Here is a 25,335-nt window from a genome sequence, read left to right as displayed (position 1 = left end):
TGAACTTGATCATAAAATGAGTTGGAGAAACAGCTTTAGGGACTCGTCGTATTGAGGAAAGGGTACGACTGAAGAAGCAGTTGAACAAGCAGATCTCCCTTGCAATTGCAGCTACATCCCCTCATAGTTTGGATCGTGCATTGAGGGTGGAGTTCGGTGTAGATTAATCTCGAATCGCTCCTCTGGAATTCTATATTTTTGATATCTATATGACTTGCTCCTTCAGTGTACATCTACTACAGTCCTATCTCTGAGACTTTGAGCTTCATCAGTCATCGAGGCTCATTTCGCCAAAAAAAAGCCGCGCATCGCAGTAGAATATCGTTACGTTTGCATCCAAGACGCAGCACCCCTTGTCATTTGAATCCAAAATGTCAAACACTCTGTAACCGTGCAACCCAAGCCCATAGGTTCAGTCTTCATCGGAAGCCTGACACTGTTGGGTATACTCATCTCCAGCTCAATAGGTGGACTGACCGTGGCCGTTGCCCAACCTAGGAAGGATGATTAGTAAACGAATTTGAGTGAGTCTTAGGTTTTCCTTACCTTCGTCATTGCCTTCTCTTTCTTTACCTTTGCTGTTTCTCGGTTTTGCTGCCTCAAACCGTCCAAAACACCAAAAGGCATAGTTAGTGACAACAAAACAAGGACCAGCGGGGGCACACGATTCAAGGACCTGGAAAATGGATGAAGTGAGTCCTGCTGAGTTGAAGAAGGAAGGAATACATGAAAAACATACCACCTGCCATAAATCGTGGGCCGTATTTCTCGCAGCCTCTGAAATTTCCTGGAAACGAGGATGACGAGCCACATTCTGAGGAATCTGCCAAAGGAAGATGATTGATTATGACGTGAAAGGGAACTTCAAGCTACCAAGCTCACGTTTTCGGGCATTGTAAAGGCACGCAAATCCTTCAAGTCAAGTTTCCACGGTGGAACACAAATGATCGAAAGAGATCCCTCGCCATACGTAGTGGCAGGCTATGTCCATAAGATGAGAGCGTCGACACCGGAGTGGGGAAACTTACGATTCTCAGCACGTCCCACTCAACTGCAGCTTTCTGATCCGGTCCACGCGACGCAATGAATTCGAGAGATTGAGCCATAGGTACATATCGCGGGATATTATTGAGAATCCGACAACAATGGGTGACTGGTCCCAGCACGAACGTCATGATGAGGAGAAGGAATTCATCCTGGCCGTCGACGCGAGACAAAAAATTGACTTGACCCATATTCAAGCTGTTGACGCCATAACAAGGGATATTCATGTCCGGTTTGTCTGACTCAGTGATAAAGCAATCTGGGGCGTCGTCGATGTCTATAAAGGATAAAGCAATCTCAATAGTGGTATGGGAATTGATTCAAATCACTTGCGACTTACATCGTCTGACCATTGTCCTAAAGTCCCAGATATCCAGCTCTAAAACTTTGACACCTTTCTGCATACAATCAAAGCGACGATCGCCGTTATGTGATACCAAAAACCCCTCCTTTAATCGATCCCGCAGATGAACACCACGAGAGCTGGGAACTGGACAAAGCGCATTGCGAAGATAAGTCTGAATAAGAAAGCGCCATGGTTCTGTGTAAGATCGTGGATTAATGTCTGTCTTTTTTGACTGAGATTTCATCCTAGACAAATGATGATTGAGCAAGAGAGATGATAGAAAAGGCAGAAAGAAGTCGTTCACACACAACCTGAGCAGTGGGTTTTTAACATATAAATGAAGAGGGCCTAAACGGAGATGACATGGTGGACCATCGGTGGCCAACAATGGCCAAGTGCGAAGGAGGATCGTAACAATAACAATAACTCCATAGCCGACGTTGGCGCTGTGAATGTGTATTGTTATCCATTTATGGATTCAGCAATGAGAAATTCGTAGACGCCGGAGTTAAGCGCTTGTTCTCGCGTCTACCTTCGGCGACGCTCAATGTTCAACGTCAACGTTCAACACACAACCAACATTTCGCTTTTCAGTCTACTTTTCCCGTTTTCTAAATAAACATCCTGTTCACGGTTGCGCGATAGTGTGTGGTATCGAGAAGCCACACCGCTGTTTATCTCGAATCCTGTAGTTTTCCACTGCTTTTCTGACCATGGATATATCTGAGCGAACTTCCTTACCCTTGCTTTTGCAGTTTCAATGAATAATTCTGGCGAATAGGGCCCTTCTCACTTCGATAAGCTGGACTGTTTCGTTTGGATTTGGGTAACATCTTTGCAGTGCACTAGGGGGAGACTGGACGACCACCAACACTAGTCCGAAATAGGCTGATCAGATCCAACCACAACCACTTTGCGTGCTATATTGGCAGTGATTCCCGTGATATCAGAACGCACATACTTCTGCTCAGCAAACTGAATTAGCTTCAGAATGTCTCGTACATCGGTTGGTAGCTTGTCACGCATGAAGAGCTTGGCAGATACGCCGTGATGTTGCCAGGCTTGTAGTCTGAGCAAAAGAAGATGGAGGAAAGGCATTAGTGGGTATTCGTCAGATCTAGAAAACGCTAATTTGCAACCAATGGGTGGACTCGGATTGCTTGTAAGAACACTCACAGAACTGAAGAATAGATATTGTCGGTCTGTCGGGTATTCCCAACTCGATATACGACTAGAATCCACAGATGTAATGTTCAAGGTCCCAGGAAGGAGCAAATCAACCTAACGAAAGGGACGATATCCAGTAAGTTCAGACCACAACATCTAACTCTGGACAATCATAAGCAGTGATTTAAACTTAGATCATGACTCAAGATAGCATCGAGCACAAACCCACCGAAGCCTCTTTCACAGCGCAAGTTCTGTCCGAAGGAGGCAAGCCTTATTACAATCTTATCATCCCCTAGGAGGATAGGAGGACTAGGATTCGCCCGACAGGCATTCGAGGTGTATGGATAGGAGAAGGAATTGTTTCTTTGACACGGTCGAAATTTGCAGGGATGATTACAGGGTTATTACTTGCGAAAACGTATCCAGAGGATGGAGAAAGGCTGGGTAGGAGAAGGCTCGCTGGTATTCGCTGCCAGCGCTACACCTGTAGAGAGAGGGTCTCAGGTGTTGAGGGTCGCGAAGGCCACAGCGGAGGAAATGGAGCTTGGTGTGGATAAGATTGAGTAGGACGATGTTATCCTGGATGAAAGGTATCATACAGGAACATATGGCATTCCAGACAAGCAGACGATTGAAGCTATACGGTACGTTTGTCTTGAATATCTCTGCCTTCAAAGAAGTTCCTTATCATAAGACTAATTCTTATCCCTTATAGCCACATCGCGCGCCTGGACGCATTCAAATTTCATATCCAATCCAGTGCACGAAGGTAAAGGTCTCGCTGGAATGATAGATATGTGAGAATCACGCTCTGGAGAGGGAAAATCCAATGAATATTCTATATGCGCATTAAGTGTAAGTGACGATAACTTCTACAATAAAGAACTCGCGAGATATACTCGATTCATTTGTGACACAGGACACAATATACAGTAAGTTCACGGAATTACTGTAGACTTGCAGAAACAAAACGTCATCGAGCTTCTTAATAAGCCAAGTTCCTACGCTCTTGCGTTAATTCAATGCAAGGTTATCGTAATACCAGTGACTTACTGTAAGTTGTTTCCTGTGTCAGCGACGATTTGGGCCTGAACGAGGGCAAAGCGAGTCATATTACCCAAGTATGGGACCATGGCTGTGCAATATTTGTTCCCGTGCTGAACAAATCTCCTTCGACCGTGACAGCCTTCGACAATGACAGTGGCAGTGACCTCATTGACCAACTAACTAGTACAACATGTGGCAGTTTCCTTTCTTTCACTATTATCCTTTCTTTGGACCATTTTTCTACCCGGCTTTTGCAGATTCACCTCAGATTACCTCTCAGTTCAGCTGAATTTGAAATCGAGGACACACCATTGTATCTCCAGGTCAAAAAATGCTTTGACTCGCGGATTTACTGACTGCCAGATCCTGGCTGGATCCTCGGCTTCGATATTTTATTCTTATGCTCACGAGCTCACTTTGTGTCAGCCCTTCGCTGATTCGAAAAGCTCTGTGTGGGAAGAGGAATTCTATAAGCTGTCGAGGGAGAATGTGCAGAGATGGATCAAGGCTCATATTATTGCCGTGAGTCGGGCTTTGGCCACTTTTCTTCGTCTTTCTATTCATCTACGTTCCTATCAAAATGGCTCTCATTGTGGTGCTGACTATGTGAGACTATGTGTGGCCTCGTCCACTTCATTCCGTGGCTCACATCCCCGCCGAACATCCCCATACTAATGTTCCCCCCACCCCGACCTCTCCTCTGACTTTTCCTGCTCCTTCAATGACGTACGACACTGTCCTCAAAGGCAAATCGGTATCATTCACCTCAACACAAACTAATGCGGCAGACGACGACGACGATTAAAGACAGTTACAGTCGAAGGCAGGACCAAGCTGTTGAGTACGATGCAAGTGCGTATATACTCAGACCGTCTTCGAAAATTTAGACTGCATTACATTGTAGGCATCGAACGGTTTGTCACAGATGGAATGATAGATACTGATTGATTATGTTACCTGGAGATCAACAACGGATAAGAGAATGGTGTATCTGTATAACACATAAATCTTGGCTGTAACGAACATTTCTGCTCGTCTGGCACATTTCGTCTACATCACAGAGGTGAGACTTAAGCTTAGACTCTTGCACTTGAACAGTTGGTGAAGCTATTTGTAGTGCAGCTATGCCTTACTTACAACGAGGTGTGCTCTGTATTATTCAAAGGATCAAAAACAGGTAGGATATGAATACAACTTGAATTGTCAATAAAATGGATTGTGCGAAGGCAGTACGCGGAATGTGTGGCGCTATGAAGTGTAAATACAACAAAACTCATAGAATTATGGTCAAGACCATGACAGTAAGTGTCGATCGGAAAAGTGCAGTTCAGGACTTCCGGAACTTCAAGCTTGAAGCATGAAGTGGCGCGGAAGCCTGGAACTTTGAAAGACCTGTGCAAATACTCTATGCACCTATGTAGTCTGCGAGTTCCCCGAATCTCGAATTGTTGTTGGCCCTGGCCAGATGAAGTCCATATCCTAAGTGTATAGCGGCTGCTGGGTCTAGACTCCGGCACTAAAGCTGATTATATACCAATCTCAAACTGTAACCAGGTCTTAAATTGTACATTGTACCTTGATTCTTGCAATTCCGATTAATGAGAAATTGGTTCGTACGCCAGAAGAACGGTTCCTCTGACTTTGCTTCGACCTAGATTATGCGGTAAGTATGATATGTTATACAGATGTGGTATCGATGTATCCTAAAGACGAGGAAGAAGACTCTAAGACTAGAACTACAATATTGGAGCCAACATACCATCCCACTTATCTTTCGTGTGCCGCTACTACAGAATGACTCTGGGAGACTGTGAAGGTTCCGACACTTCATAACGCACCCCCTTCGGACGCGTATGAGCTCCGTTGGAGGTAATAGGAAAGGGTTCGAAGGCAGTAAGGTGGGGTGAAGGGCATAGGATACCACTCCGGTGAGCACGCGTGACACGATCCAAGCTCAGATAAGAGCGTATTCGCAAACGCGTTCCTGACGATCCTTTGTCTTCGCCGAACCTTCTTCTTCGTCAATTTCGTCTCAAAACCTTCTCGCAGTTTTTGTCGGTTGTGAATATTCTTGCACCAATCTGTGTACTTGTACCACCTCATTTTTCCAACATGATTACATATGCTCATCTACTGTATATAGAGTGATTTTAATGATACTGTCCTACTTTTCAGTTCTTCCAAAGTGAGGTCATAAGACACACAAATAGTGTTTTGGTGGGAAAATATGTCACAATCACTCACATGGGCTCGAATGAATACGTTCTTGGGCCCAGACTCTTGTTGCGCTCAAATGACTTTAGACAGTTTCCTTTTTCGGGGCAAAATGTATTGGACAAACAAAAAGATATGAATAGGAGGCGAAAATAAAGAGTTACATACACAAAGCACTACAGAAGGAGAAAGGCAAAATTACCACAACTGATCTGCCATCCTCGGGCTTGATTTCGGACTCATCTAAACTCTGAAATAATGAGGGAGAGGTAGTTGGATTATATCTTGATTAATGTTGGGCATCCACCCTGGAGAGAAGCACTTGGTTTAGGGCACCAAAGGGGTACACTAGTTAGCAATAGTTTGTTTGTTTGTAATTCGTTTTTCCTCTAGAGATCGAGTGACGGATTAAGTGCTGTAATCTATTTGGCACAATCTACGGGTGTCTGAAACTTTGAACCGAACTCTTAGAAAAAGTAGGCATTTTAGCAAGCAACAAGTTGAATGAACCGACAGTGCGGCGACTCCGAGGAGCTCTGAGGAAGGTAATCGCGGGGATCCAGTGGACAGCACCGGCTTACAGCCTCTGTTAGCGAATTTGATAGTTTTTGGAAAACGCTCATAAATTTCCGGGTTCGGCTTCCAAGCCGCCGCAACTTGCCGCATGCAAGTACCGACCAAAGATCACCAAACGAATGGTAGTACTCATCATCCACTGCTCTAACTCAAACGGCCAAGTTACGGTCAGAAAACGAAACTTATTTAAGACGACCAGTGAATATGCAACCTCAACTTGCGACCTCTCTTCGCCGTGTGGTCAACCTTTATTACAACACGACTAATACCTCCATCGTACTCCTACTTGATGACTTCTAATAGCACATTGAGGCCCCTGAAGAGAGGGAAGGCTTGCTTAACATGTCGGCGCGTAATCTTCTAGCCAAAATTTCACTCATCCTAACGCCTCATTCTAGGTTCTTTAAGATTGTACGCTTCTACTTTGCTAGTTAGGCTCTACCTTCACAAACTTCCACCAGAAATGCGATGGTGTTCAACCAATGTGTGGACCATGCCAGCAAAATCCAAAGGAAGATCCTTGTGAATATGCTAACGCTCCGGGACGGTCAAGAGCTCGGGTTCTCGAAGAAACAGTCTCGCGTTTAGAGGCTCGCCTCCGAGAATATGAACATCCCGAAGAGACGCCATCTATGGAGCTTTATGACCCATACCAGCAAGGTCAAGATCACAACAGCGGAACTATGCGAGGAGATGTCGACCGATTGTTATCGTCGTATTCCTCAAATAGTTCTCCGTCATCCTCAGTTTTCGGGACGTCTCCCCTACTTAGTTCACATCCTGGTATGTTCTTTTTCCATATATGCAAGGTCATTTAATTTATAATATTGGTCAGGTGGATTATCTGAACCATCGGGTAGACCCTTAACGGCGGGATCAAGAATTGCTCTACCTGGAACCAGAAGTCTGTACGTTGATGGTCTTTCATTCCATTGATAGTACTAATAGTCCGGTAGCCTTGAATGGTTTTTTGCGGATGCAGTATCCTTCGGCTTCTTCCTCGACCATTCGCGTTTCTCAGATTCTGCTCTCCTGCCGTTAGATTTCGGACATCAGTCTAGGCCATGTCCAGGCCTATTGAGCACCGTGTATCTATGGGGTATCCATCTATCCCCACAAACACAACGTGAAGATCTTGAGCATACCTTGCTCATGCGCGCCCTTCGAGATACAGCCTCGGATCTCAGTACCTCTAACCCACATCCAAATCGATTCATGCATACCATTCAAGCTGAGGCCTTGCTTGGCTACTATTTTTTCCGTAATGGTAATATCCTCGAAGCCAAACGTCATGCCTCTAGTGCCGCATCTCTTGCTCTAGGGTGTGGGCTCAACACCCTCAGGTCATCGCACAAAGAGCAGCAGTCAAGCTCCAACATCTACCTCCTTCCCCCACAAGATGCAATTGAGGAAGGTGAACGGATTAATGCATTCTGGGCCGTATTCACGCTCTATCGAGATATCGCCGTTACAGTAGATCCTCCTAGGTCTGTGTGTGGGATTTTTGATGCTCCTGGATGCCAGATTGATACTCCATGGCCCTTAGATATGGATATGTATAAAAAGGTATGTTTCAATCCAAACCGCCTTTTCATCTGCGTTCAAAGTAATCTCATTCTATATGAGTAGAATATCCTTCCGCCTCGTAGTTCAATGACAATCCGTGAATTCCTCAATCATATTCAACATAGTGTTGACGAGCATCAGCTTGCAAGTGCGACGAATGTGATCACGAAGGCATCTTTACTTCTACATCAAGCGTCGTTCGTCGCCGGACAGTATGATTCAAGTACGTTGTTTTTACGCCGACTTCCAACTCATATTTATTTACACCATGACCACTCAGACATGCCTACGTCCGATGTGCAAACTCTCTTCGCGGCCTTCCAATCTGTTCGACAATTGATATCTTCCCTACAATCCCAATTGTCTCCGCTGGAAGAATTCGACTATCAAAGTCAAAATCCCTCAGCCCTCCGAGAACTCCATCTTGCCCACTCCCTCATACACGGGTCGATCATACGCTTGAATGAGATTTTTATAAATTCGGATGCGGATTGCCGCCAGTACTGTGTAAAGAGTGCACAGGCTATGATTCATGGGGGAGGGCTTGATGTAGTTGAATTTGGATGTGTGAATCCTATAATGGGGGTGTGTGCTCTTTCAGCGTACCGTTACGAAAGTCTATACCTATATTTCCTTCATAGACGCTGTGGACACTGGCTTGTCAGACCCTCGTTCAAGAAATTGTCCGTCTGCGTTCTATGCAAACCGAAGCACAAGTATCATGGCCATATCTTCCGTATCAATCTTCAGAGCCAGCGTCGATCTTACCATGTTCGTACCGTCAGGATCACTTGCATGTTGGATCAGAAAGTAAAGACAAAGGGGACTTGCACTTGGACAGTGAAGACTCCCTCTTAGCTTCCCTTCAGCGGGGCCTCTCGGCCCTCACGTTCTTCTCTGCTAACAGTGCACTAATGGATAAGTCTTTTTTGTCTTCGCCCCTATTCAATGATAGGTGAGCGTGAGTTTTTAGGAAAGAGTCCTCATCTCAAACTTGACAAAGACGGTATCGTTCCTGGCCTTGTAGTAAGGTCCGGCACCCCTCGGTCATTCGTCAGCTACTATGATCTTCGTTCGTTGTGCCCAGTCCACCTTTGCTTCAACTATCTACATATGACTATTATTCCGATTTGACTTCCGATTAGGCGTTGAATTTTAATCCTACCCAATACTTTGATAAATGTTTCTTCATGCATCTTCTTGTATCCGTCGTTTTCCTTGTCTTATGATCTAACCCTGTTAGTGTTACGGATCAACTGTTGTCAATTTAACACGGTGATTTATCTGCAAAGCCCAGTTTACTTAATTTGGATCGGTATTATTTGTCCCGTCGTCAACTTCAGCGTTGGAGAACTTGGAATCTTGCTTGATCACGAAATCAGTTGAAGACCACTTGCAAAGAGACTTGCCATCATCTCGTTGTCGCGATACTCGCAGAAGAAGAATGGTACTGTCAAAAAGACATCTTACAACAACATTTTCTCGTACATTGTCTTAAAACATTGAACTCCGGAGAGTTCTCTGGACAGTCTGTAGGTTTCACCCAGCAGCTTTCTACGCGACGCGATAATTCGAGAGATTGAGCCATAGGTACAAGTCGTGGGATATTATTGAGAATTCAACAACATTTCAATTTTGACTGGTCCCAGCACGAACGTCATTGAGGAAATAGAATTCATCCTGGCCGTCGACGCGGGATCAAACATTGGCTTCAATGATTCATATTCATAGCAAGGTATATTCATAACCGGTTTGTCTATTTCAGTGACAAAGCAATCTGGCCCGACGTCGTCAATTTCTACAAAGGATAAATGGTGGTATCATGATGGGAATCGATTCAAACGACTTGAGACTTACATCGTTTGACCATTGTCCAGATATCCAGCTCTATAACCCTGACACCTTTCTGTATATAAGTTGATGTATCATATAACTGAAGCGATGATTGCCATCATTCGATATTCAAAAATCTCCTTCAATCGACCCTGCAAATGGATACTATGTATGAGAGCTGGGAGAGGCTGGGAGCTGGACCAAGGACATATTGCGAAGATAAGTCTAGATAAGAAAGCGCCACGTTTCAATGTAAAATCGTGGATCGAGGTTTGGCTTTTTTGACTGAGATTTCATCCTAGGCAAATGATAATTGAGCAAAAGAGATGATACAAAAGGCAGAAACAAGTTTGTTCACTCACCCTGAGCAATAGTTTTGAAGATCGTAACAATAACAATAACTTTGCTCCTAGTGCCTTCAATCACATTCCCCCAGGTCGTCCATCTGTCAACCATGAGAACAAAACCGAGGTATCGATTATTCCCAATACCGACCTGTGGCCCGCTTCAACGATTTCTCACTAGTCAGTAGGTACTACATGCAAACATTAGAATCTAGATGGCTATGTTATTGCAGACGGGATATTTTTCCCTGTTTCTGTTATTAGCCGACGACAATGATTGTCAGCCCTTGCGATGAGCACCCTCAAGGTGTGCATAGCGGTACGGAACTTCGCAGCAGCATTATTTCCTTTGTTCTCCCTTCCTCCTCTTGTGTGATACTGTCAGCCAGTGACACTTACTTACATGTCTTGCAACTAGTCGTCTCATTCCTAGTCCAAAATTCAACTTCTACAAAATGATCAATGAAAGTGTTCTCAACGTCTTCGACAATTACTTTTTCTTGGAACCTTGATGTAGATGTTTTCCCGGTAGCTAAGTCTAGATACCACTTTGGCATTATGAACGCGAATCCCGCTTCCCTGGAATTTTTTCGAGTCACCTTTTCAGATTATTGCTCTTCTCCTCCAGATATTCATCAATTAGAACTCATAGTCTCGGGCGTCTTCAGTTATCTTCCTACCACGCTTGAAAATGTTCTTCGCAGATATTTGTACTTTGCGTCAATGCCGTACAATGTGGCGCTATAATTAGGTACCCCACATGAGGCTCGCAATAACTCGCTTTGACCTTTCGCGGAATACTTGAGGAGAAATCTGGGAAGAGTCAAGCTTTAGTAATTCCGAAATGACGAGGACATCGATGTAGACATGTAAACGTTCGTTCCGTTAGGCTTGTAGATAATTAACGGAAGCAAAATTTGCTAATTGTGGGAGATGATGCCAAACAAAAGAAGCTTCCAAATCGAATACTTCTTTGCCCTTAGACGTCCGAATTCTTTCTCGCTCTCTTTCTTGCTCCCTCATCGTCACCCGAGTCTTACCTTCTACTCGCCATCGTCGTTCAAGTTGAGCCTCCGACGATCCAACCTCCTCGTCTTCTAGTGTTTTAGGTGTGTACGATGATGATGGCGTTGGAAAAGCCGCCAAGTAGAAATGAGACGATACCAGATATCTCGTCTTCTTGGTCTGGCGAATCACTATCTAGATGGATTTCGCTTTCCGGTAATCCAGAAGAGCTAATTTCTAGCTCGAACAGCTTGCTACTCGAAGGCACTAATGTCGCAGGACGTTCATCTAGCTTTGGACACTCGATGAACGACAACAAGAACCATACCTTGCAGTCAGCTCAATATCCAGAAACTCATTACACTTACAGTCATCCTGTGCTCAGCCCGATTGGTTATCATCTCGACTTGTCGGCCGTCCAGCCATTGGCGGCTTCACCCTCGTCTGAAGGAACAATTTCACCTACTTCTCATTCCGAAATCTATGCGTCTTCACAGCATTCGTCTATCGGTATTCCGGCTCCGGGTAATCCGCTTTCTTGGAGCCATCCTGCTCCAGGAACTGGACTGCCTGACGAACTCAACTCGCCGAAACCCAGTCCGGTACAGTATACCTCGCATCTTCCGTACCCGCATTCCAGCTCTGGCTTGAACACGCCTTTTATGTCCGTCGTACACTCGCCTGCTACTGGTAGTCCTGCATTGCATATGAGCACTTTTCTTCCAGAACAAGCTTTTTCAGCATATCCTGAAAGACCATTAACTCACATTGACCCGCCTCGAGAGCAGTATGTCAACATGTCCGACGTCGCTAGTCTCGGTGGTGATGCCTCCTCTATGCATAGATATCCCTCGCCTCATGCATTAGAAAGTAACCGATTTTCGTCGGCTAATTTCGGTCTTGGGTCCCAGGAAGACTTCCAGGGTACTTCTCGTCGCGGAAATAAGCGCACTCGTGCGCACGATTCTCTCGAAGTCGAGGCTCCTGCTGTCAAGCGTCCTCGCGGCAGGCCCCGCAAGGACTTTCTCCTCCGAGTTAAATCGAAGATCCAATCTCGCACTGGTGCTCGCCAAGTTGGCATCGAAAATGTCGAAATTGATGAGGAGATTGGAGGCGATGGAGATAGCGACTCCTATGTTCCTTCCCGTTCTACGTCTCCACCGTTCCAAGATCGACGCAAGCGCATGTCAGACAGTTCGTATGAGTCTAGCGCAAGCGGAAACTCTCTGAACCGGAACAGTACGAGAGCCACATTTTCCTTGCGTCAGCTTGAGGAACTGTCGTCTCTTTCTCCCACTGATATTGCCGCTGCCAAGGGACACTCTCAATTTGACTTCACTCATGGCGGAGGTAGTGGTCATAGTAACCCTGGCCCTACCTCCAGCGTGGCAAAAAAATCGAGAGGAAGGAAGGTCCCAGTTGACGGAGGAGCCATGACAAACGTTCATACCAGTGGTGCTCCTTCCGCAGAACCGAGCTTCAATCTGAACTCTCCGAACCTGTATACGCTTCCGGATCCTTCCAACTCAACAGGCAGAGATGATAGTACAAGTCAATACGAAGGAGGAAGTCACTCTCAATATGCTAAGTACGAAGGGTCATGGCCTTCGTACCCTCAGGCTAGTAGCGTCGGAGAAACAAGCGCGCCAAAGCAAGGCCGACCTCCTGCTCGTGGTCGTTACGCAAACAACACAGATGTTAGAGTAGTCAGTGGAGGGATAAAAAAAGCGACCGGGGACCGGCGATATGTGTGTACTGCTCCGGAGTGTGGAAAGTGCTTCGTTAGAGGAGAACACTTGAAGAGACATGTCAGGAGTCTGCATTCGTGGGAGAAACGTGAGTGCCATTTCTTTCTGCGGTTTTTGTGGTCTTGCTGCTTTCGTGCTCGTCTGCTGTTCATCGCATCTCACAACATTCTGATCGGATTTTTTCCTTGTCCTTCTAGCACATAAATGCCTCCACCCCGGATGCAATAAGTCGTTTAGCAGGAGAGACAATCTCGGACAACACGCTCGCGTTCACCTTTAAACTTCACTCTACGAATTATGATTGGTCTTTCATCAAACTGCTTGGCTTATCCGGACACAAACACCTCATCGGAAGTTGTTCAACAGTCTCTCGCACATTCGGTCTACAGACCCTCACCTCATGGAATCTATCTTTTCTTTTTGTCATTGGTCATTGGTCGTATTTTTTGTCTCGGTTGGTTCTTTTCTTGTTCACGGTTCATTGCTACCATAGAATATCTCGCCATCGCCGCGTTACATTCCTACCTCTCCCGAATTTTCTCGTATATCCCTGTTGCATTGAAAGCCGCGCCGGCACACATCGTCTGAACACTCACCGTTCTGCCCCCTGCGTTTCCTTCAACGTCTTCAAAATCCCGCTCGTCTCATTGCATACAGTCGCATTTGAACTCATCAACTTTTCACACCACCGATCAGAAGTCGTTTTTTTCATCTTGTAACATCTGTACCACTAGGCCATCGCTATATTAACAATTCAAGTTAGTGTACTCTACCTTCCATTCCCCGACATTCTACATTTTGACCTATCCTATCTGCCCTTTCGTAGTCAATGTCATAGTTATTGCAAGCAACAAATGTACATACTTCGTGTAGGTCAGTGAAAAATCTAACAAGAAACACTCTTCATACCGGATTTGTTCCAGCTCCTCCGAGAAGGACACCCCAAACCAACCATTTGAGAAAGTTGCACAGGGTTTGAATAGCATCTAACATGAGGACCAGTCTGTTATTGGCCATCCACAACTGCGTCCAAGAATAACAGCCTCAAGCCGGTGAAGAGAGTGATATAAACATGGAGGACAAGATCTAGAGAAGACGGAGAGAAGGAGAACCGGATATAGTCTTCTACATACAGACAAGATGTGAACAAGGGACAGATATTTCAGTTCCAGATGATGATGCAATTTTCTCAGCCAAGAGCTTATACAATAGCACCATTAACCCATTTCGCATATCCCATTCGATACAAATAGCCGACACTGCTCGTTCCATCGACGATACAGCACACCATTCGATGCCTACAAGGTCGTAAAATTGTCAATGTATACCGTCTTCTAAGCCCTAGTACGTACTTACTCTGTATCTAGATCTTATTCGAGACTTTCTTCCAATCCTCGCCCTTCGGGCCATTGCTTTGTACCGAAGTGAACGATACAGCCTGGAGGAGGGTGTCGTAAGTTGCTTTAAGGCCGGATAAGTTAGAGGAGAGCTGTATATAGGGAGGGATATTACGGGGGATCAAAGCCGGATACGAGCCAGTGAACAAAGGAACAAAATGAAAAACAATGTTGCGCCATTAAAAACGATGGTACCATTACAGCAGGGGTAGAGTAGGATTGGCAATGGTCCGCGTCATGTAGTGATTCAGATTACCAATCAACAAAGAAGGATGAAAGGTAGGCTAAGGTAGGGAAGAAGGCATTGAAGAAAAGAGGCGAAAGCCCGACTCACGGCAATAGTATGAAACTCCCATTTCTGCCGTCAAGCCTCGATACTTTTATTCACTTGTTCCAGTGATCTTTTCCAGTTCTGCGTCCTGCATAAAGCTCGCCGGCTCAGTAAACAGCTCTCTCGAAGCAAGCTCTTGAACAAGTGTATAGAACGTCGTGAGAAGATTTACCATCAGTGTTGACCTGGAAATGGGACGGTGGTGTGTTGCCGGTCTCTGGTCGACTAACAGAAAGTTGTGGACTTTGCGGTGGCGGAAAGGAAGGAAGGAAGGAAGGTATATTAGACGGCTTGGTCCAAGATCTGAACACCGCACAGTCCGGGGAGTATCTTAAAGGAAATATGACCAGAGGGAGTGGAAGAAAGAAACATTACACAACCATATAACGCAATCAGAGTTATGAGAGGCTGCGATGCATTTGCCATCCATACCGAGCTGGCTAACCAATGGTTGTCTTGCAGTAAAAAGGTTTCATCGTCGTTAACAATGATATGATATTTGAGATGTATGGTGACACTATGACTATATCAACAGTCATAGATCAACACGACAGGATACAAGGGCTTAAGAGTATGAGTTCCGTGATATTGGACTTCTGAAACGACTATGTACTGACTTGACACGCGAGCGCGATTATATCTCGTTGTACCATCTTACTGCAGGACAGCTGCAGCCAATGTAACTCGTCTAATGATTCATGCTACAGAGAGTTCAAGATGAGCACATCGTAGTCGTTGACTTGGTTGAAATACAATGCATCCAGTTCAACGTTGCAAACTATCGTCGCCAAGACTTACACCAATCATTCAACGAGATATCCCTGAAACAAGTAATCAGCATGAGGATCATCAACGTCGAATCGAGACCGTCGAAACAAAGAACAAAAGGATCAGCTTGAATCCCTTATATATTTTCGTCAAAAAGCAACATCTATGGAAGACGACTTTCTGTAGGAACAATTGTTTATAAAATCATCATGTGGAAGGAAGGTGTTGGGGCAGGACGAGTAGTTTGTCCCTGTTGCTGCGGAACGAGGGGCAGTAGAAATTCGTAGGAAGAGAAAGAGATAACAATAGAGGTAAGTGTAGGCTTACGTGTGAGGTCTTCAGACCCAAGACTGCAACCGCGAATAACACTAATATCTGCACCCAGACAACTGCTTTGATTTGGTTTCATGAGGACCTGGCCGTGAAAAGAAGTCGAGTCAACACAAAGTCAAGGCGCAACGAAAGAAACAAAGATAATCGGAAGCTCAGAGATCTTGGTGGAAAAATTGTTCTCATAGGGTAGATAGGCCCTCTGAAGTAGCAAATATTGTTTTCGTGTAAACATCATCGGAAGACAAAAACCCAACAAAAGACCACGCGACGGAAACTCCTCGAAGGTAAGGATAGGAAATGGAAAAACGTATAGGAATAGAGAAACGAAGGAAGGCGCGATGAATTAAAGTTAGGTTATGACCCGCTCACCATGGCACCCAAAAAGTCTTCCCCCCATGGCACGGACGAGAATACCAGATAAGGCAAAACTGCTGAGGACGTTGACTGCACGTTGACCGCGTTGAATGCGAAACATAAACCATGTACGCAAGGGGAAAAGGCTTCTAGTCAATGTCCTTTGACAGCGTCCTTGGTTATTCTACATGTTTGAAACGAAAAGAGCAAGAGAGCGATCGCATGAAAGGAAACAATGAACAACATTCACCCGAGTAGAGGAAAAAAAGCCTGCGAAAACTTGCCACTTTAGGGCAGGTCGGCCAAGCTTCCGTGCGCCCCCTTTTGCAGTTGGTCGAGATACAATCAAGGAAATGATTGGTCCTTGAGGAGGCCGGAAAGCTGTTCAGGCTCTGCCTAGATTCCTCAGAGTATAGTCATCCTAACTAAGGGCATAGTCAAAAATCGGTCGACCGTGACGTCCGCTGTTATCAATAGCCTAGCCTAGCCTAGCTCATAAACGTCGATGGTGGATAGACCGCCAAACGCAGCAAGGTAACCTGTCTTCGACATTTTCAACTGTTTAAATTTGATCTCTTTTCGCGGAAATTCATATCGAATAGAGTTCCATAGCCTTGCCCTTGTTTCCGGACTGTACTGTCCTGCCAAAGTCGATAGTTAGAGATTGGAACAGTAGGGCATGCTATTGGCATTGTATGACTGGTCACTGGCATATGAATCAGCACTTCCAATAGGCAATTGCCTATTGACTCAAGGCATGTACTAGGCAGGACAGGAACCACAACTCAGGACGTGTCAAGTTAGCTCACTCGGAGGACTCACGCAAATAGGTGTAGAAGAATTACCGGCCTTGATAATGCAAGGTATAGTCTCAAGACATCGGAATTGCGCCGTGTATTTCCTATCTCTAGATATCTATCACAGAATAGTTTAACCAAAGGAGTAGACATATATATAAGACCAAAGCAGTGAAAGCGAGGACACATACACGGCATATATGTACACCGTTTATTTCCTCCTCCTATTTCTATCGAAATACTACCAGATGGATGGTGTAATACCAGAGCAATGAAAGCAAGGACACATGTGACACAGTACAGTATACACACCATCCTATTCCAACCAGGGGAAATATTCAGAAAAACCAGATGGAGGTGGGCATATAAGTGAAAACAAGAATGCAGTATATACATTTTCAAAACCGTGGGCTGGGGTCACAACCAAAAAGCTAATGAAGATGCTCGCACAAGACGTAGGTGATGAATCCACGAGTGGCACCCAACCCGACCACAATGCCAGGAATGATATCGTCTTCGTTAAGTTTCAAATGAGATATCCATCCTAAATTTAAACGAGAAAAGTTACACTCACCTCTCATTGAACAGGGGTGAAGACAAAAAAGACTTATTCATCATAACACTATTAGCAGAGAAAAACGTGAGAACCGAGAGATCCTGTTGGAGGGAAGCTAAGAGGGAGTCTTCGCTGTCTAAGGGCAAGTCTCCTTTGTCTTCATTGATCCCCGATCCAGCGTGCAAGTCCTGACGATAAGAAAATGGTGAGATTGACACTGTCTTCGAAGACTGAAACGAAGGATATGACCATGATCCTTGTGCTTCTCCAGATCGCACAGAACGCAGACGAATAATTTCTTGAACGAGCGTTTGACAAGCCAGGCCCCACAGCGTCTAGGAGAAACATATTCATAGAATTTTGGTTACAGAGCGCGAAAAAAGTACATACCCCCATTATAGGATTCACACATTCAAATTCAGCCACATTCAATCCACCTCCATGAATCATGGCCTGCGCGCTCTTTACACAGTTTTGGCGGCAACCGGCATCCGAATCTGAAAAAATTTCGTTCAAGCGTATAATTGACCCGTGTATCAGAGAGTGAGCAAGATATATTTCTCGGAACGTTGATAGATTTTGATTTTGGTGGTCGAGTTCTTCCAATGGAGATAACTGAGAACGCAGAAAATCAATCAAGTGGTGCACGGATTGGAACGCTGCGAAGAGGATCTGAGCGTCGGCCGTGGGCAAATCTTCGGCGGATGCACCATAAATAAGAAGGGAAATTGACCTAAAAGTTACGCACTTGGATAATACTGTCCAGCAACAAACGAAGCTTGATGTAAAAGCAGAGATGCCTTCGTAACCATATTCGTCGCACTAGCAAGCTGATGTTCGTCAACATTTTGTTGTATATGGTTGAGAAATTCATAAACTGTCGATGAGCTACGAGTTGGGAGGATATTCTGTTCATGAAATGAGCATAACTCAAACGCAGATGGATCGATGAACAGTTGGATTAGAACACACATTTCTGTACATATCCATATCTAACGGCCATGGGGTATCAATCCAGCATCCAGGAGCATCAAACACCCCACACACAGACTTCAGAGGATCTACTGTGAGGGAGATATCTCGGTAAAGCGTGAATACGGCCCAGAATGCGTTAATCCGTTCGCCTTCCTCAATTGCATCTTGTGGGGGGAGGAGATTATTTGAGCTCGACTGCTGCTGTTCGTGCGAGGACCTAAGAGTATTGAGCCCACACCCTAAAGCAAGAGATGCGGCACTAGATGCATGACGCTTGGCCTGGAGGACTTCACCGTTACGGAAAAAATAGTATCCGAGCAAGGTCTCCGCTTGAATAGTATGCATAAATCGAAGTGGATGTGGGTTAGAGGTACTTAGATCTGAGGCTGTATCTCGAAGGGCGCGCATGAGCAAGGTATGCTCAAGATATCTATGTTGTGTCGGCGATGATAGATGGATACCCCACAGATACACGGTACTCAATAGACCCGGACATGGCCTGGATTGATGCCCGAAATCTAACGGCAGGAGAGCAGAATCTGAGAAACGCGAATGATTGAGGAAGAAGCCGAAGGACACTGCATTCGCAAAAAACCGTTCGAGGCTTTCGCACAATTAGAGCGAACAATGAAATCATAAGCTATATATAACATACAGATTTCTAGTTCCAGGTAGGGAAATCCTTGACTCTGCAGACGTTGAGGCTCTATCCGATGATCCTGATGACACACCTGATTAAGGTCAATCATGAGATTTTGGGTGGCAAAAGACCATACTTACTAGCCTGTGAACTACGTAAAGGAGACGTCCCAGAAAATGAGAGTGTAGGAGAACTACGTATGGATTGCGACGATGATGATCCATGCATGATTTCGTCGCTGTGATGGGCGTGAACTTGCTGGTATGGATCAAAAAGCACCATAGATGGTGTCTCTTCAGGATGTTCGTATTCTCGCAGGCGGGCCTCAAGACGCGAGACCGTTTCTTGGAGTACTTGAGCCCTTGACCTTCCTGGACCGTTAGCATATTCACAAGGATCGTCTTTTGGAGTTCGTTGGCAGGGGCCACATATTGGTCGAGCACCATCGCATCTCTATCGAGTATTCATTTAGGCAGAGTGCTAATAGCAAAGAAGAAAACGTACTATCTTGAAAAACCTATGATTACGGGTCAGAATTAGTAAAATTTCAACGAAAAAAGACGCGCCTGCATGTTAAACAAGCCTTTCCTCTCTTCAATGGTCTTGGGATGCCAGTACCGTATAGTGTCTGTGAGCTATTGGAATTCATGAGGATGTAGTGGAAAATTTAGACGTGCAACAGTAATGATAAAAAGCAGCCCAGAGACCACGGTGAGGGCTTGTGTATTCATTAATCGTCTTATGTATGGTCGAAAAAGCGTCGAACCTGGTCGAATTGCAGCGTGACGTTCTTTCGAATTGAGTCTCGTGCCAGAAGAGCGATAATAGAGATTTTGAAAGGCGCAGGTCTATGAAAACACTTTAATTTGGTAGTTAGGATAGGTGAGGTTGAGATGGAAACTGGCATTGCTCAGCTTTGCTCGCAAGCTCCCGCACGTGCTTGGCGTCTCATGACGTCGGATGCTACGGCTCTCCTCGTCGTCGGTTTATCCAAATTTCCACAGTGCCGACGCCTCACAAATCTATCTCTTATCCAAAATTCAAACCCCATCTTATATGAAGTACCAGTAGCGTGCTGGGGGGATGAACTGAGAGCTCTGACATCCTATCATACTAGACCGGGAAAAAATCTCTAGTAACCATCGTAGAGTTATATGCTGTTATATGTCTCCCGCATCCAACTTCGTTCCTTGCCAATGTCCTTCATCTGACCAATATGCTATGTACTTCATCTACATCCGCTCGCAATGCATCCGAGGACACGGCGTTCTGAAGCCTCGGAACCTTCACAGTCTCACAAAGTCTCACACAGTCTTTCTTGGAACGCGAAGAGTCGATTGGGTGCTGTATACTTTCATACTTATACTGAAAGAGTTCTCTGCCTCGTGTATGGGATACATCGATGCCGTCTAGACTTACCAGACTGTACCACTTTTTCCAATGCAAAGTGCACTGGGCAAGAACAATACTCCGACATTCCACTCAATGTTTCCAAGGTACACAGTACAAATTAGAAGGATGGATGTAAACTCGTTCCAATCTTTATGATAATCAAAATGTGTTTCAAGGTGAGATTCAGGAATCATGGTATTTGGAAGCCGTGCATCTCCATTCAGGCGGCTGAGTCGCTCCTGAGCATACCGATGGCTCATGACACTGATGGAGTTGAGATGAGGGAAGATGACTGGAGATAGCTAACTCAAATTCTCAAAAAATCGGAAGAGATAATGGTCATTCCGAATCAAGTAGGGACATTGCACAACATATACATGCGTCCACATAATACACACCACACATCACACACCTTTATCATGATTCGGCGGAAAACTCCTTCATTTGAACTAAAAAGTCTTTCAAACCCACCTTGAATTGGGTAATATCATTATAATTGTTATTCATGCCCGCCACCAACACTTGTATATGTGAGCTGAGAAGAGATGTAATCAAGAAATCATATTACAACTATGAGTAGGCACTCACCTATGGACATGTGGAAATGCGCTGCTTAGCAGCTTGACGCAGTAGTGCTGGAAGAACTCCGACGTCATATTTGAGGTGGAAGTACCGGTAGTGACATTAGTAGTAGGATCTAAGACCTCCACTGGCATTCCACTCTCATTGACAATCTTGAACATCCTTGATAGCACTGTTGCTTGCAATGAAAAGCCACTCTTGTGCTCTGAGTCGGTCATGACATAAAAAATTTCTTGAACAATAACGAGAAAGTACTGGCTGTAGAAGGCGTGTGCAACTTCTGCGACTTCGGGGGAGGAGGAGGAGAATGCTTCAAGGATGTCGAAGCACACTATATTGAAGGGAAACATATAGTCAGTCGGGAATCGTGAAGTGTTAGATATGGTGAAATAGATTAGAATGAGACGTTTGCGTGATAGACTTACTATGTAACCCGGTATCACCCAAATCTTTTGCAGAATGTTTCATCGCCCAGATGATACTATTCATAACGAGCTTAAAGCCCTCGGGAGGTATACTCAGCAACGCTATTAAATGTACAACCAATCAGCATTTCGAGAGACGGATGAAATGAGTCAACATTTCGAGCTTACCTGGGAAGCAATTTAAGATTATCATACGGAGAAGATGGAAAAAGTACAGCCGATGATCAGGGTACTCTGTGAGATCTTGGGTAATCATTTCTAGCGTTGGCTCGAGGACAGCACTGAGTATTGGCGGTACTTGCGGGGTGATTAAAGACTGGGGCCACAATTTTAGTATTGGGAGGCAGAACCAAAGAACACGGGTCAATATTTTGGGGAAAAAGCTAAGTATAACAGTCCAAGAGAAACAACGGATAGAGAACTGCGACATAACAGAGTAAAGAGAATGGAAGGACGAACTTACACCGAGACACCTGATAACATCACTCATCAGATTCAACACTTCCGCATCCCTAGCCGCAGCTATATTTCGTTGATAATCCCCTAACACTGCGTCTAACAGCGGAGGGATGAAATTTTCATTGACGACTTCGATCTGTACGACGGAGTTGATGTATGTTTGCATTAGTTTGAGTATATCTTTTTTCAGTGCGCGCAGTTGACGGATTTGCGGAGTTTTGGCTATGAGGACACCTGGAAGATAGAGTGAAAGCGATGAATTTCGTACAAATTTTAGCAGATATCAAGGTCAAATGCTTACCTTCCTTCGCAATAACTTCACTGATCATCCCACTAATGGTTTTATACAATCCTAGCATATCCGTGAATATCCTCGCTATTTGAGATGTGTATGCTTCCCCGCCGATGGATGAACATGCTGAGATGTTTGTTTTAATAACATTCGAGAGAAGCTTGACAGACTCCTGGTTATGTAGTAGTGGAGGTGTGTTGGCGGAGTTGGTAGGACTTTGAGAGGCTTGCATCATCAGGGTATCCCACTAGTACATTGGGAGATCATTCAACATGGAGAGGAAGAGGAATGACTTACAGCGCCATTTGGTAATTCCATGAGACTAATTATCAGCCTCTCTTGCTGAGCTCTGTTCAACGCCTCAGCGATGATTACTCCCGTTGCTTCATAAAATGTGTGTACCTATGACAACAGTCAATAGCGAAAAATAGTAAAAAGAAATACCAATGATACATACCTGTTGAGGGGATAAATCCACTGTGATCCTATTGATCATCCGCAGAATCTCATCGACGAAAGGTTCTTTCTCGTCCGACTGTCGAACGACAAACTGTCTCCCGCAGCTTGTAGTAATTTTCATGTACGTGTCACAGGCCATGTCTTGAACACCTGAAAGCATATGTGTATTAGTGAATTTGAGTACAGATACCAGTTCTCAGATAGAATCCGAGTGTACGATACGCACCTTCATGCGTCTCATGCATGAACTCGAACAGCTTATTAACCACCGTCTTCAGGAATCTCCAATGGGCTTTGAGGAAACGAGGGTATTGACCGACAATGTACATTATGTTCGCAGCAATTATGGCCTTGTTATCTTTACCGCACTTTCGCTCGACGAGTCCCAGGAGTTCGCGAATGACGAGGACCAGGAACCGTTTTTCAGTGTCTTCGTCTATTTCGAGTCAAAAATACAACGTCAGCAGAGAGAACAACAAATACAGTTTTTGTATGCTCACCCATCGCACCTGATATACTCCCAATAGCCCAACATAACGTGTTTAAGTTTCCCCAACTCCATTCACTGCCGTCAATTTGAGCTGCCATCTTCTGCGTTAGGATCGTCTCGACATCAACGACGTCAAGGTGAGTGAGGTAAACCATGAGCTCTCGCATCGATTTATACAGGACAATGGTGTCGGTTTCTTGGAGGTATTCGCGGACAACTTCGCCTTCCTCGTTTTCGACGACCAAGACCTGTATAAGGAAGAGAAATAGAATGTGAGTATGTGATGGCGAAATCGTAAAGAAAATGAATGTGTAAGAAGGCCGGACATACCCACCTCTTCAGGTTTGACCATCTTCCCCACAGCCACGAGCCTTAAATTCGACAAGACTTCCCTGTATATGTCTTTCCTCAGTTTCAGCCTGCTGAGATCTGTACCAATGGGTATCATAGACACTTCGTCGTACAACCCAACGAGGAGTATCAGCCAGTATTCAAGACAGATCTTGAATACTTCTCGCTCGTCCACTTGAGATATCTTGATGAGGTAGAAATGAGCGTTAATGAGCGCTTCGCGGTCTGCGTCTACATATAGGGTCAAAGACACGTTAGCGTGTATGGCTATAACGCGACTCACCTCCCTCCATTATCGGCAAGTGCTTCGAAAAGAAATTTGCCAGGAACAACGCCAGAGCGACGACCATTTCCTGTCCCGCATCCGACGCGTTTGCATATGCAGATGCGATATCCGTGCTTGGTGGTATAAGTTTATTGAGAGTTGTCATAACACTCATGAAGAAGATCTTGAGTTTCGCATCGTACATTGATACGTCCGACTGAGGGAGGCTCGCGATTTCGGCGGCACATTTAAGGGTAAGATTACGATATTCGGCTGATTCAAGGAACTAGCAGACAAGCGTGAAACGTTTGAAAGGACGGAGAAGAAAAGTTATGCATACCCGTTCGACAAAAAGTTGTAACAATTCCGTTTCGAAGATATACCCCAATGGTATCCAACTCAAAAATTTGCCCAACGTCTCCAGCGTCGCCCTCAGGAGGCTCACTCTTGATGCCTCCTTTAATACCTCCAGACACAGTTTGAAGACCATACTCAGCTCGCTCGATAGCTGGAGCTTGAGTTCTTTAGCTTTGGCTTGAGTTAATTGGTCGGCAGAGAAGTCGAAGATCTCTTCAGAGAGGAGACGGAGGAGGACCATATTGTTTTCACAGAGCGGGAGAGAGGTTGAGGAGGATTCGACGAGTTCGGAGATGAATGTAGGCCAATTGTGTGGCCATTCTTGTTTGAGGACCTGGAAATGAGCAGTACCTAGTCAAAGAGTGGAGAATTCGGCTAGAGCAGACGCCAACCGTACCTGCACCATGGCCAAATTCAATTTGTTCAGGTAGATTTTTTCTTTCCGCGCCGTCACCTCGTCCGAGGCGATCTCGATGGTAACGGTGATGAGAAAGTTCCTCATACCTTATGAGGCGTTAATCAGTTTGATGACCTGAGACAAGAAAAAAAGCGGCGCACCTTGTCGTTGACCATCTGGGAGAGATTTCCATCGCGTTGAGATGACTTTCTCAAGGATTTGAAGACCGATATACTACGAACCAGAAAAGATCGGTAAAACGAATCAATCGGAAAGTTCGTTGTAGGTTTACTTTAGTTTGAGGATAGGATGACTTTTGCAATATTTCGGGAACTCTAGTCCATGATTCGGGATGCTCTTGGAATTGCGTTAAAGCTGTTTGAGCGGCTTGTCGCTATTGACTATCTTGATCAGAATTTCGTGGAGGGAATGAGTACGAGGAAGCGCACCTCAGGCCCTGATCCAGTGAAGAATGATAACACAGCTCTATCCAGCAATGAGGTATCGAGTTCTTGAGAGAAATCGCAAATAGATTGGAACTTGAGATGGCGTTAATACAGGTTGTGAATAGATATAGAAAATCGCTGACCTCCATGGAACCTTCAAAAGCTCGCCGCTCGCTCTCCTAAGTATGCAGCTACTGTTTACAAGATGAAAACCAAGACCATCATGAGGCGTTCACAAATTAACAAGTTTTCTGGAAAGAACTGTACAGCCAACAGATCCGACCGAATTGCTTAGTAAAACGCAGCGTCGAGCGAGCAGTCCAATCAGATGACAGTTCGAATTTTTAAATGTTCAACTTCAAGGGTGAATGTCCTT

General features: G+C 45.0%; 5 protein-coding genes across 5 annotated transcripts; 2 read left to right on the top strand and 3 right to left on the bottom strand.

Annotated features, from left to right (window-relative positions):
* Positions 1 to 173: 173 nt before the first annotated feature.
* On the bottom strand, positions 174 to 1,839 carry C8R40DRAFT_1086927 (uncharacterized protein). Its single transcript, XM_046227361.1, has 7 exons — positions 1,699 to 1,839; positions 1,385 to 1,635; positions 1,029 to 1,321; positions 883 to 981; positions 740 to 823; positions 547 to 676; positions 174 to 494 (listed from the first exon to the last, which is right to left on the bottom strand). The coding sequence occupies exons 2-7, from the start codon at positions 1,632 to 1,634 to the stop codon at positions 325 to 327; spliced, it is 1,026 nt and encodes a 341-aa protein (XP_046089881.1). The 5' UTR covers position 1,635; positions 1,699 to 1,839; the 3' UTR covers positions 174 to 324.
* Positions 1,840 to 6,739: 4,900 nt separating this feature from the next.
* Positions 6,740 to 8,922, top strand: C8R40DRAFT_1166772 (uncharacterized protein; the record flags this gene model as incomplete). The annotated part of the gene is made up of 7 exons (XM_046230904.1): positions 6,740 to 6,808; positions 6,859 to 7,180; positions 7,233 to 7,305; positions 7,354 to 7,963; positions 8,027 to 8,186; positions 8,244 to 8,548; positions 8,605 to 8,922. 7 exons carry the CDS (start codon positions 6,740 to 6,742, stop codon positions 8,920 to 8,922), a joined length of 1,857 nt encoding a protein of 618 aa, XP_046089880.1.
* A 3,962-nt stretch (positions 8,923 to 12,884) lies between these two features.
* Positions 12,885 to 13,167, top strand: C8R40DRAFT_1004332 (uncharacterized protein; the record flags this gene model as incomplete). The annotated part of the gene is made up of 2 exons (XM_046222790.1): positions 12,885 to 12,981; positions 13,091 to 13,167. Coding segments are annotated over 2 exons (174 nt in total), but the record flags the coding sequence as incomplete, so codon positions are not given.
* A 4,276-nt stretch (positions 13,168 to 17,443) lies between these two features.
* On the bottom strand, positions 17,444 to 19,693 carry C8R40DRAFT_1037417 (uncharacterized protein; the record flags this gene model as incomplete). The annotated part of the gene is made up of 7 exons (XM_046223666.1): positions 17,444 to 17,764; positions 17,820 to 18,124; positions 18,178 to 18,337; positions 18,402 to 19,008; positions 19,060 to 19,135; positions 19,176 to 19,497; positions 19,607 to 19,693. The coding sequence occupies 7 exons, from the start codon at positions 19,691 to 19,693 to the stop codon at positions 17,444 to 17,446; spliced, it is 1,878 nt and encodes a 625-aa protein (XP_046089878.1).
* Positions 19,694 to 20,709: 1,016 nt separating this feature from the next.
* C8R40DRAFT_674205 (CRM1 C terminal-domain-containing protein) lies at positions 20,710 to 25,197 on the bottom strand. Its single transcript, XM_046235842.1, has 18 exons — positions 25,103 to 25,197; positions 24,963 to 25,052; positions 24,806 to 24,907; positions 24,675 to 24,747; positions 24,514 to 24,620; positions 24,100 to 24,450; positions 23,778 to 24,045; positions 23,478 to 23,725; positions 23,154 to 23,391; positions 22,880 to 23,089; positions 22,652 to 22,803; positions 22,492 to 22,596; positions 22,204 to 22,441; positions 21,907 to 22,136; positions 21,612 to 21,759; positions 21,444 to 21,545; positions 21,025 to 21,349; positions 20,710 to 20,971 (listed from the first exon to the last, which is right to left on the bottom strand). The coding sequence occupies exons 1-18, from the start codon at positions 25,106 to 25,108 to the stop codon at positions 20,854 to 20,856; spliced, it is 3,111 nt and encodes a 1,036-aa protein (XP_046089877.1). The 5' UTR covers positions 25,109 to 25,197; the 3' UTR covers positions 20,710 to 20,853.
* Positions 25,198 to 25,335: the final 138 nt, after the last annotated feature.

The sequence above is a fragment of the Lentinula edodes genome (genome assembly GCF_021015755.1).
Source record: "Lentinula edodes strain Le(Bin) 0899 ss11 chromosome Unknown C8R40scaffold_5, whole genome shotgun sequence".
NCBI classification, from domain to species: Eukaryota; Fungi; Basidiomycota; class Agaricomycetes; order Agaricales; family Omphalotaceae; genus Lentinula; species Lentinula edodes.
The sequence above is the reverse complement of the archived record's forward strand: the minus strand, read 5'-3'. Positions and strand labels throughout refer to the sequence as shown.